At 36.8% G+C, this 13,299-nt stretch overlaps 1 protein-coding gene across 2 annotated transcripts in view; it reads left to right on the top strand.

Annotated features, from left to right (window-relative positions):
* The window catches only part of LOC139150385 (papilin-like), a 70,302-nt gene extending 61,640 nt beyond the window's left edge, over nt 1–8,662 (top strand). For both annotated transcript variants that reach the window (XM_070722725.1, XM_070722724.1), the window contains 3 exons: nt 3,094–3,273; nt 3,533–3,622; nt 7,903–8,662. In XM_070722725.1, coding sequence (XP_070578826.1) covers nt 3,094–3,273; nt 3,533–3,622; nt 7,903–8,054 — 422 coding nt within the window. In that variant the 3' untranslated portion in view covers nt 8,055–8,662. The remainder of the gene's footprint in view (nt 1–3,093; nt 3,274–3,532; nt 3,623–7,902) is intronic.
* The last annotated feature ends 4,637 nt before the right edge of the window (nt 8,663–13,299 follow it).

The raw sequence follows: 13,299 nt of genomic DNA, 5'->3' as shown, positions 1-13,299 counted from the left end.
CAAAGCTGAGGTGAATTTTTTCACTGCGAACCAATTTTTGCAACTTTTCTATGTAAGACATACAAGAACTGATGTGAAATTTGGATCCAGGATAATTCCAGATGTTGTAATCACCGCCCACAGTGGAAGGCATTTCACCATCTGTATCTAACTTAAGTGCTGTTTACATTAGAATGATAACACTCATGGCATTAACTAAAAACTCCCAAGGTTGTAAATACATTTCCTGTTAGGAGGGGGTAGGGTCTAGAAGATTGATGAGGTAGCATTACTTTTTTACCAGATCCCTTGTACATTTTTTTGCCCACTCCCACCTTTTCTTTTTATCAAGCCTTCTCTGTCTATTTTTTGTTGTTGACATTAGCTTCTGTATCTAGGATCTGCTTGTCCCATTGCTATAGAAGTTGATATTCATGTTCCTAAAGATGACCTCCAGTACCTAAGTTGGAGACCTTATTTGCTTTTTGTCATTCTTGTTTTTCCTGGTTTAAACATTTCTCGAATGGACCAATTCAAACCGAATGCGAGCACACTGTCCTTGACGGTATTTTTATGTTACCTGTTCAGTAATTTACTAATTTGCTGAATTGTCCCAATTATTAAGTTTAACTGGAAGGACTTGACCAATATTGATTAAAGTTCCATTAATATTAATGATACAAATATAAAATAGTTGTTTAATACATTTTTATTTCCAAATCAGCTAATTGGTAATTTGCATATTTAATGAGCTTTACTTAGCGTTAATGTGAAAGAAAAGTGTTGATTTACAGACAACTCAACAGATTAATTGAAACACAGATCTGGAGCATTTCCAGTTCATATCTGGTTAAGTCTAGAACAACAATGAGGGCCAATACTGCCAACACTTAATGATACCTATTGTTTGACCTATATTTTGTTCCAACTACACACGCGATTGTGCAGTACCCGGGCTTAGTCCAAGCTTGGCGGTACTCTAAGCTTGGGTGAAGGTTTGCCAATGCTCTTTGGCCAAGCTTGTTGCGATAAAGATTAATCCAATCTTTTTTGCAAATCTTGAGATAAGGATTGTGTCCAAAGCTTGGAGCAGCATTTTTGCCAAATCTTAAATCAAGCGTACCTGGGATTAAGCTTCAGTGAAACTTGGCATTTTAACCTTCACCTAAGGACAAACAACGGAGCTTTACGTATGGCCGGGAAAAACGCAGACAAGCAGTTTGGTCAATATTGCGTTGTATTCAAGCGATGTGTACAAAATGCAGACACATTATGTGTAATAACCCCTTTATCAGTCATGCATACATTGGTTATGATCATTTCCCTGGCAACATTCCGATACTTGATACGAAATCGATAGAAATATGCCCTTGTTTATTCATTATTCGCGCTGTACTCATATGTAGAAAGTTAGTTGCGAAGGAGTGATGGTAACCGTTTCACTTGTTGATATTATTCCGCTTTTGGGCCATTCCACTTCACTGGGTGGTTATGGTAAAAACTCAGATTACACAATTTAATTATTAAGATGTCAATCCACATTTCCATAATTTGAAGGATGTTTATATTTATGTGAACTACCGCATTAAATGTGAAATATAGGCTGGACTGTGTAAAGTGAGTAATTTTTCAACTCCAAAAAATACTCACAGTCCTTCATGAAAGTTACGAGGCCTATCAAAATCTGGTCAAAATAGACCGAGCACCGCTCCCGGAGGAAAATCTACAGATATCTGTACGGCCTCTACGTATGAATGCAATGTGGATGTGCCAGTCAGTTCATCTTCAAGAATTATCCATGCCCTTCCTTACACATCCCATATGCCGAATTTATCATCTTAGAAAGGAATTTGTGAGCGGATTAGGGAATACTTGAAGTGAGTACAGCTTCGTAACTTGTAAGTTGTATACTGTGTACATTTTGTTGCAATATATGGATAAATCATTTCAAAGGTATTTTCATAGTCTGCTCATATATTTTTGTCACTTGCTTGCTTAAATATGACTAAACTTGTTTAAACGACCAACATTAAACTTTGTCTTTCTTGGGAGTATCTTTACGAGTAATATGATTTGTGTCAAAAACTTATACAAGGAACAGGATCACAAACTTTCTGAGTCACTACAAATCGTAAAGTGTGGTGTATGCATCTCTTTGCTGTCGTGTATTTTTAGAAGTGTAGTCGGAGTTTTGTAGCTCATTTTTGGCTATACTCGATATAATTCATCACATCAGTATTAAACCTTGTCAACAAAAAAATTGTCATACAGCGGTTAATTCATAAACGTCATGATGCAGTTGATCAAGCCGCACTCTTCTTCAGCTGTGCAGATGACATGAAATTGAAAGCACTGGGCGTACTGGACCGTGATGATAAGAGGTGTTCCTGTCGCGATGTCGGTCTCAATGCAAACATACGTCAATGAGTTTGTGTTTATTTTTGTCAATGAGTTTGTGTTTATTTTATCAAAAGCCCGCTTACTGATCTATATTTTTACTTAAATGTGGATCATAACTTTCAAACCAATAATTTGCCAAGACTCGGCAGCAAAATGGGTTCCCTAAACTGAGCAAAAAGATAACCCTTTAGGTCGAATGCTGGGTCAAGTGACCCAAAAGCTACAGTAGAAACGAGGATGATAAGAAGCTTATCCGTAAAGTTCGAAAGTTTACTGCCCAAGCTTTGAACAAGATTTGGAAGTTTAAGCTTTTATATAGGTTTGTTGCCTAAGGTTTAACAAAGGTTTGCAAGAATAAGCTTCAACAAATCTTGGGCGAACCAGTCTTAAATTAAGGTTTGCACGCTCACTATTGTACTGAGCTTCGCCGCCAAGCTTCATATAAGCTTTGACTAAGCTTGGACTAAGGTATTGCACAATCGCACGTGTAGGTAATATCAGCACTTCACATCACTATAAATAAGCACAAGTAATTTCACATGTGTATGAAGATATCTGTATTTACCCATAGTGCAATTTAAACTTTACAACTGGAATTTGTCCTTTCTTCTAGCCCTGTAAATCATCTAATATGCCAAGAATAATGGAAATTGAGTATATGTGTTCTGTGTTACATCATCCAAAAAGAATTTTTTTTTCTGTATCACCTTACAGCTGATGCAGAGATAATTTCACCACCAATGGACATCATAGCATCAGAAGGTGACTCAGTAACACTGACTTGTAGAGCTACAGGATCACCCAAACCTTCCATTCGTTGGATGGTCGATGATGTACCCCTTCCTTTACTTGATAGATTTGTTTTCCTGGATAGCGGTGACCTCCAGATCAAAGGTAGGTCTGCTGCTGTCCTAACTTTTCTTGCTCAGTACACAGCTATGATTGCTTGACAGTGGTTGTGTCCTTTTTCAAATTTTTTGAGAGGAATTCTGCAGAATGATCTCTCAGTGAGACGCACTCAACAGATTGACATGCAGGGAGCTGTTAACACAGTGAAAGCCGTGCTGTCATAGAGCTGCTGAAAAACTATTGTCTGTCTAATAAATATGAAACTGAATTGAGAGTAATGCTTGTCCAATCATTTCTTTCACAGATGTTAGAAAGACCGATTCAGGATTCTACACATGCACAGCAGCCAATGGTAGAAACAGTGTCAGTGCCAGGAGTGAGCTGGTTGTCAGTGGTAAGTCTCCAAAGGCTCATAAAAATAATCCAGTTTTTATGGATATCTCCTTCTCATCTGTTGTCGTCTTTTATGATTTTATTACTCTTTAGATAACTTAACAAATGAGTGTGTTATCATGACCGTTCAAAGTTCTCAAGAAAATCGATACTAGTACTTGCAAAATACATTCCACTCACAAACTGACCTTTCACCTCTAGATGGCGCTATTCATATACCACTTATAGTTTATTTAGTTATTTTATTTTGTTCCCAAGAGGAGTTATTATAGTCAGTATCATATGTTTTGTTATTTGTAGCGTATATTAGCAGTAATTCATTATAATTAATGGATCTCTGACAATTTTTTCTCAAAACATTTCATTCATTTGAGATTATATTGTTTATTAAAAACACAATAGCATTAGCAAATTACACCTTGACAGCAGTATGCAGTAACATAAACATTTGCAAAACAGCAACAAAACAGAGGTTGTCATGGTAACAAAAGCAGTCACCATTTTACCAGTACATTAAGTAATTAGAAATTTTTGTCAGTATGTGCTTACTTTGTTCATTATTAATAGCAAAGACAATTCACTCCAAAGTACCAAACTTAAGCTTTTCTTTGGTTTGATACCTTCCGTCACAGAACCATTCAGACTTTTTGAGACATTTTGAGACAGGGTGCTTTCTTGAAAGGTTAATGTGCATTATCAAATTAAAAAATATTTTAAGCCACCTGTGAACTGAGGAACAATGTCAGTAGTAACAAAAGCAATTGAATGCAATTTATGAAGCGTGACAGAAGACCTAATGAGTTTTTACATGGTCTGCTGGTTACCTACAGCCTGTACCAGCTTTCTACAGATATTTGAACATTCACCAGGACAATACAAATGCTCCTGCTTATTGTGAAATTCTCTTACAAAGCTGGTCAGATACATCTGTAATTTGCTGCAGCTTTAGTTTGCTGTTGTGTATAATGTGATCCAGTGTATAAAATATGTACACCAGGCATGTCAACTATAACTCTTGGTGAGACTTTCAAGGTCATTGAAATATTTGTTACTAAGGTGGAAATATTTCTTATTTGATCAGAAAATAACATTGCTGCGTCCCTTCTTTATCGATGAGTCAAATGTAGAAATTTCTAGAAATGTCTTTTTGCTAGCCCCATACCATAACATGTAATTGGTAACATTTTTTTGTTGTCAAAGAGAACAGGTTTAAATTAATGGGTCAACCCATTTGCTCAGAGCATGCGCTGCTTTTACTGTGAAATTTTTGAGCATCTGAGGGATACAATATTTTACTTTTGGTATCTAGACCTTTGGATTACCTTTGTATACATATACATGTACTGTAATAGCTACTTCGATGTTGACTTGTCATAGTTCATACCATACGGATGAACTGACTTACACTTATGAAAAGCTTTTCTTGGGCATATTTTTAAGGTGAATCCATTTAAGAATGGTTCAACTCTGTGATTTTCCCAGCATGCAACTAAAATATTGACAATTTCACATCAGTTTTGTATGTCTAAAAGCGTGGGATGTGCACCATGAATAATTAATCTACCCATACTTTCAGCCTCACATAGTAGACTGCTTTTTGAAATGTTTGGACATTTTAGTTTCATGCTTATCTTACAGGTAAAATATGCATCTTACAACAATTTCCCATTTTCATTGACCTTTCTGTTTTTCACCTGTTTGTTGTTCATTAAATCATGAAGGATGTTAGTGATGGAGAGTACACTCCACTCGGCGGTCGATGCCATTCATAGGAAAGTTGAAACCCAAAAAATCATAATAAGGTCTTGAAACAAATCAGCAACATGTATGACAGAGTAGACCATGAACACAGTTGTTTGTTTTAATATCCAGCTCATTACTTTACTAGTGAGTTTTCCACAATATTCAACACAATCAAGACAGCAACAAGACAGCAAGTACCAGTAATAGCAGTAAAGAGAATACCTGAAGTAAACAGTCAGTAATGTGTTGCATCTGGTGTCAGCTTGTCACATAGAGAAATCTGTTTAACTGTGTTTCTTTCCCTGATGATCTCAACCATCTCAAACTATGCTGTTTTCCAAATCGTTTTATCCAGAAATTTCTACACAGCCCCCACATTTTTATTTGCAAGACCAAGGAACCTTAGTCTACATCACGAAGATGTAACCATACATCCAAAGTCTCATGATATATTTGTCTCATACTTCAATGTGATTGTTATTCCAATGGGAGAAGTTTGATCTTGCACATATGTATGGATCATACAAAATTGAATAAAAGCAATGGCATCTTCAGAGAACTTGGCTATTTGATATCCAAGTGAATTTTTAGTCTCCGCGGACGAAGTCCGGCGGGGACTTATAGATTGGGTCCCGTCCGTCCGTGCGTGCGTGCGTCCGTACGTGCGTCCGTCCGTCCGTCCGGAGCCGTTTCTCAGACACTGCTGAACCAATTTTGTTCAAACTTGGCACAAAGGCATAGCACTATGACCTACAGATGCATGTCGAATTATATTGCGATACGATCCAATATGGGCGTGAGGCGGCCATTTTGTTTGCGATTTTTCATGTCTTTGAACCATAACTCAGACATCCTTGAACCGATTCTGTTCAAACTTGGCACAAAGGCATAACACTATGGCCTACATTTGCATGTAAAATTATATTGCAATATGATCCAAAATGGGCGTGAGATGGCCATTTTGTTTGCGATTTTTCGTGTCTTTGAACCATTAGCTCGAAAATCCATTCAAACTTGGCACAAAGGCATAACACTATGGCCTACATATGCATGTTGCATTATATTGCGATACGATCCAATATGGGCGTGAGGCAGCCATTTTGTTGCGATTTTTTCATGTCTTTGAACCATAACTCAAATATCCTTTTACCGATTTTGTTCAAACATGGCACAAAGGCAAAGTACTATGGCATACATATGCATGTATCAATTAACCTTGCGATAGGAGCCAATATGGCTGCAGAACTGCCATTTTGTTGGAATTTTGCATGTCTTTGAAGCTTAATTCAAAGGTCATTACACTGATTTTGTCCAAACTTGGCACAAAGATCATGCACTAAGGCATACATGTACATGTCAATGTACTTCATGTCATGTTCCAATATGGTTGCCACATTGTCATTTTTCCCCAATATTGCTGCCAGCTGGTCATTTTTGGATTTCTTCATGTCTTTGAGGCTTAATCATATGCAAATATTCCTTATCCAATGTTGTTGAGACTTGGTACAAAGATAAAGTACTATGGCATACATATGCATGTCTACTAATTTTGTGCTATGATCCATATGGCCAATAGACAGCCATTTGATTTCAATTTTGGTGTGATTTTTTTTATGTCTTTGAAACATAAACATAGGTCACTGTCCTTCGATGGACTGATTTTGTTTAAACATGATATGGCTGCATTCTTGTGCACATTAATTTGTTTCATTATATGATCCGAAATGGCTGATTACAACAACATACCCGATCCCATACCATTTCTAAAATTCCACCAAACCATGTGTATAGTATGTGCCATCATGACACTAGAGGCAGTGAGGGCATCGTTATGTGTGATGTAATCAAAAGTTCCTTCAATGGTCATTACCGGCAGAGATGGGTCAATTTTATTGAACGTTCCTCAGATTACTTTATTATCAAGTCACAGGCCTGATGCACCCGTTGCATCAATGTCATTCCACAGCTACCTAGACCACAGCTACCTAGACACCAAAGATTATAAAATGGACAAGCGGGGACTGTGTCATCAACGATGACTTGTTATTTCCAAAGATAAAGCATTGATCCTGACATCCTACAACCTGTTCTCTGAGCTTGGAAGAATAAATTTGTTTGAGCACGGGTGACGGGTACTGCATGGTGCAGTGCCAGAGCTGAAACAAGGAGCAATAGCTTATTGGTTGCAAAGTTAAGATGACAGATGTCTTTTTACTGCAGGGTCTAGTGGACCCTTGTGAATAGTGTCAGTCAATACACAAGTAAATCCTTGAAGTGTAGCAGCTAAAAAATCTGCCGAAGACCACCAAATATTCGGTTCTCAGGGGTTTGAGCTGATGTTTTCAAGGTCAAATGTAAACTTTTGGCATTTAAAGACAGTGTTGAAAATGTTATAAAAGGACAATGTCCATTTTGAATTCAGATATCTTCTACATTTCAATCAGGGATTAGAAATGGGTGCTTTGAATGGAAATCTAATGAGCTGTTTCCTCCCCTCTTCATATAAGTGAAGTGTTTACGTTTTGTTCTGTCACACAGGAGCCCCAGTGCCAGTGGATCCAAACTGCAAAGATGACAATGACCTAGCCAACTGTAACCTCATTCTGGCAGCCAACCTGTGTACCAATCAGTATTACTCAGGCTTCTGTTGTAAGACCTGTACTGATAATGGCTACCCACCATCAGCATAGATCAGTTAGTATACATCAACACTGGCATGATTTGTGTCATTGAGGTGGCATGGATGTCTGCGGAACAAAACCATGACAGCTTACAATGGCAGTGTCAGTCATTTTAGAACAAAATAAACCTATGATAGAGTGTTTTTCTTCTACATAGATTTTTACTTTGTAGTAATATTTTAGATACTGACTTGTTCATTTTTGCAAAAAATGAAATTTTAAGGACTATGTAGATGTAGGTGTGCACTATGTAATGCAAGAAATAACACAGAACACGATTATGTACTCTTTCAGTAGGTTGGTATTCTTAGCAGGTAGATAAGAGTTGCACAACAATCAACAATGTAAATATTTTATTCAGAATTATGAATAATTTATTAACAATGTAGCCAGGTGATCCAGACATTTTAATAGCCAAAGAAAGCAACAGCTAAAATTGAAGTCTTTCATTCTTTAATCTTGTAAATATTTTGCACTCTGTAGTCAAACTTGTAATCATGTGATAAGATATTTAACGTTTTTACCGTAATTACTCATGAAAATTATATATGTGCACATGAATGTTTTAAGTGGTAATATTCATTTTTACAATAAAGTTGTTGTACTTCCACAATGAATTTACTATGTGTGGCATTTTAATTATGATTCCATCAAACAAAGTCTAAAGGCAGAAAATTAAAGGGTACGTACATATCAGCTTGCACATACGCAACTTGCAAACCTGTAATTTCAGTGGTCTTTAAAGGGAGGGAGTTTTCTTGTCAGTGGCTGTGTGACAAACTGGCGATGAATGTCCAGCAAATGTGAAGTAAGTTCAGCATTTCATGCAAGTTTTATAGTTCACAAGTTTTGTCGCTTTCTGATCACTGCAAGACTTGTTAAATAAACTTTGGTTGCATCTCTTTGTCAATATGAACTGCTTCAGAGGCAGTCACCAGTTTTAGCACAGCCACCATTTTAAAATTCTGGATATTGACAAGGGATGTTGTGTTATGTGCATTATAGCATCAGACCCATTCTATGGATGCCATACATACATCCGCAAACTGGATAAACCCTCTCTCCCTTCTGTTGAACGATCATGTCATATTTTAGTTATCATGTTTGCTTCTGAGCCATGTCCTGCCTTTCGGAGACCTGAATGAAAGAAATATTGGTGTGTTTTCAAGAATAAAAGAAATATAAACTGTATCCCATACCTGTTTCAGAGCCATTAACATAATGATAAACACACAGAAAGAGATTTGTATCACTGAAGGAAAATTTAAGCGTGAAAGTTTGAGCTTTGGCCAACAGTTGCCAGATTAACATTTTTTCAATTACACTCTGTACGAAACACATTTTTGACCTATAATACATTATTTACATTTGCTACATTTATTATATGAAAGGTCTGCACCAATTACATAAAAAGATCAAGGCTAGATCTAGATGGGCTTGCACAGATACAGTCATTACATTCAGGACATTTGTTGCATTTATTACATGAAAGATCTGCATGAATTACATTTTAAGATTGGGGCTAAATGTAGGTCAAGATGGTCTTGCACAAAATACATTCCTTGATACTACATCCTTTGTACTCAATACATTTTTCAAGTTTACATGAAAGATCTGCACGAATTACATTATAAATGAGAGCCGGGTCTAGATGGGCTAAGTTCACATTTAATACATTTTTAGTCGTCCGGGGGGACTTATAGATTGGGTCATGTCCGTCCGTCCGTCCGTCCGTCAGTTCGTCCGTTCACACAGATATCTCAGACATGCCCTTGTCAATTTCTTTCAAACTTTGCACAAGGATAGTACCCTACCCCATACAGATGCACGTCGATTTGTTTCACAATGCGATCAAATTTGGCCGTATTAGAGGACTTTGTAGTTTCCACCTCCATAGATTCTCATGTATAAGGCAGCTGTCCATAGACTCCCATGTATAAGGCTGTCCATAGACTCCCATGCATAAGGCAGTCCATAGACTCCCATGTATAAGGCAGTCCATAGACTCCCATGTATAAGGCAGTCCATAGACTCCATGTATAAGGGAGTCCATAGACTCCATGTTAAAGGCAGCTCTGCATAGAATCCCATGTATAAGGCCAAGTGAAATAAAAATTTAGTTTCTCATCGTATTCATATAGCAAAAAGGATGCGGTGATACGGTTTTTAGCCCACGGATGAAGTCCAGGGGGCTTATAGATTGGGTCATGTCCCTCCATTCAAGATGATATCTCAGATATTTTGACAAAATGTCACGTGACCTTGGTGACCTTTGACCTCAAATATACATATTTGTCCATAACTCAGTAACCACAAGTGCTACACCCTTCATAAATGGTATGATGGGACACCTTATGACGCCACATATTGTACCTCATTAATTATGTGCATATCTAATTTTGAGCAAGCCAATCGAGCTAGAGGTCTGATTTTGGTATATAGGGATAACTTGGCAATACAATTTTTTGACAAAAAGTCACATGACCTCGGTGACCTTTCACCTCAAATATACATATTTGTCCATAACTCAGTAACCACAAGTGCTACAACCTTCATAAATGGTATGATGGGACACCTTATGACGCCACATATTTTACCTCATTAATTATGTGCATATCTAATTTTGAGCAAGCCAATAGAGCTAGAGGTCTGATTTTGGTATATAGGGATAACTTAGCAATACAATTTTTTTTGACAAATTGTCATGTGACCTTTGACCTCAAATATACATATTTGTCCATAACTCAGTAACCACAAGTGCTACACCCTTCATGTATGGTATGCTGGGACACCTTATGACGCTACATATTGTACCTCATTAATTATATGGATATCTAATTTTGAGCAAGCCAATAGAGCTAGAGGTCTGATTTTTGGTATATAGGGATAACTTAGTAATATAATTTTTTTGACAAGATGTCACATGACCTCAATGACCTTTGACCTAAAATATACATATTAGTCCATAAGTCACTAACCACAAGTGGTACACCCTTCATATTTGGTATGATGGAAGACCTTATGATGCCACATACTGTACCTCATTAATTATGCACATATCTAATTCATAGCAAGTCAATAGAGCTGGATGTCTGATTTTTCGTATATAGGGATAACTATAGAATAGAAATTTTTTGATCAAATGTCATGTGACCTCTATGACCTTTTACCTAAAATATACGTTTTTGTCAATAAATAAGTAACCACAAGTGCTATGTCCTTTATATTTAGTAGGATGGGCGACCTTATGACAACACACACTTTACCTCATTGATTATGCACATATCTAATTCTCGGCAAGCGAATCGAGCTAGATGTCTGATTTTTGGCATATAGGGATTAATTAGCAATATATTTTTTTTTTCAAAATGTCATGTGACCTCGATGACTTTTTACCTTGATTATACATATATATGCATAACTCAGTAACCACAAGTTCTATACCCTCCAATTTTGATAGGATATTAGACCTTAAGATGTCACATCTTGGACATCATTTATTATCCACATATGTATTTCTTGGCTGGCCAATACAGCTAGAGGTCTGATCTATTTTCCCGATTTAGAACCATAACTTAGACATGCCTCATGTGTTTCAAATTGGGAAAAACAACATAGACCTATGTGCCCATAGATCTTAACATATACACTCCAGTGATACTTCTTAAAGACCACATTTACCTGCCCCATCAAGACTAATACTCCCCTATTTCAAGTGGGGACTATGTCATTGTCAATGACTTGTTTTACATTAATTACACTAAAGGTCTGCATGAATACATTATGCAGTGGTTTGCATTGACCCAATGACATACAGTCTAATGTTGTCAACACTGTGCATAACTATCATCAAGGGATCAGTCAATTACAAAGAAATCAACCTTACAAAAGTTGAAACATTGTCAGAAGGTCAGACAATAGCCTATCCACACACAGCTGGCTAACTGTCTAGGTATATCACTTGCTGTATAAGGCTTTTTCGCATTTACAAATTTTTGAGCTGACAAACACATACACACATATATCGTTAATAAATAAGCAGTTATTTTCTCAATACACCAAACATTATTGCAATGGAACTATGTAAAAACAGATTACAACACGGATTGCCGCTATGTAGCCTAGCATAGCAGATGTGGTGTGTGTGGATCAGGTGATGTTTTAACTACATTTGACCTCCTGCTAGACAATGTCTCAACTTTTGTAGAGTTGATTCCTTTATGATCGACTCATATTACCGCCTAGTTGATATTACACTTGACAGTGTTTGGCTACACCTCGATTTTAATATGTCTAGTTCGCCTAATGCCCATGGGTCAACACAAACCACTGTAAGATCGCACAGCTAGGTCTAGATTAGCTTGCACAAAATACATTCTTTACATGTAATAGTACATTTGTAGCTCCCGTATTAGCATATGTATATATGCAAATGGCATTTATTCTTATAAAGTGGAAAAATGGCCGTCTGTGTGTATGTATGTCTGTTAGTCCATCTATATCAAAAACATGAAAAGTACAACACTTACTGTCTTCATATTTGGTACTTAAGGGCATCCGAGGTTGGAGATATGAATTTGTTCAAATCAAGGTGTTTGTGTCAAAAATATGCAAATGAGGTACAAAAAAGTGAAATTTGGTGAAGATGATGCAACTCAGGAACCACCGGGCAGAAAACGTTTTAATTGTAAAGAATGTATTTCATGTAAGGTCTGCCCAAACTCCCGATGACATCCAATCGTCCCTGTAACCTCCACAAATGTAATAATCTCCACAAATGTAATATCGACCACAATAAAATCAATCACAAATGTAATAAAATTGTCAACCATTAATGTAATAACCCACAACCACAAATGTAATAAACAAATTAACCATAAATGTAATAAAACTCAACCATAAATGTAATAAACTTGAACATGCATATGTGATCATTTGTTTATCAATGCCCTGAGTAAATAATAACTTTAATAAGACTATTGTAACGTTACTTTCCTGAAACTAAGCATACTTTCCTGAAACTAGGTTTCCTTTCCGAAACACAGAATAGAATACTTTGAGAACACTATCAGAAAAGGGCGAGGTACTGATCAAACCGTTAGATAATGGAAGTGGACCAGCAGTTCTAGACACTGATAATTACATAATAAGGAAGCGTCAAAATAACTCGTCAACCAGTGATACCACACAAAGTTTATGACAGATGACTTAGAACAAATATGCAGAGAAATATAAAACCTTATAACAGAAACTT

The sequence above is a fragment of the Ptychodera flava genome, chromosome 14, assembly GCF_041260155.1.
Source record: "Ptychodera flava strain L36383 chromosome 14, AS_Pfla_20210202, whole genome shotgun sequence".
NCBI lineage: Eukaryota > Metazoa > Hemichordata > Enteropneusta > Ptychoderidae > Ptychodera > Ptychodera flava.
The sequence above is the reverse complement of the archived record's forward strand: the minus strand, read 5'-3'. Positions and strand labels throughout refer to the sequence as shown.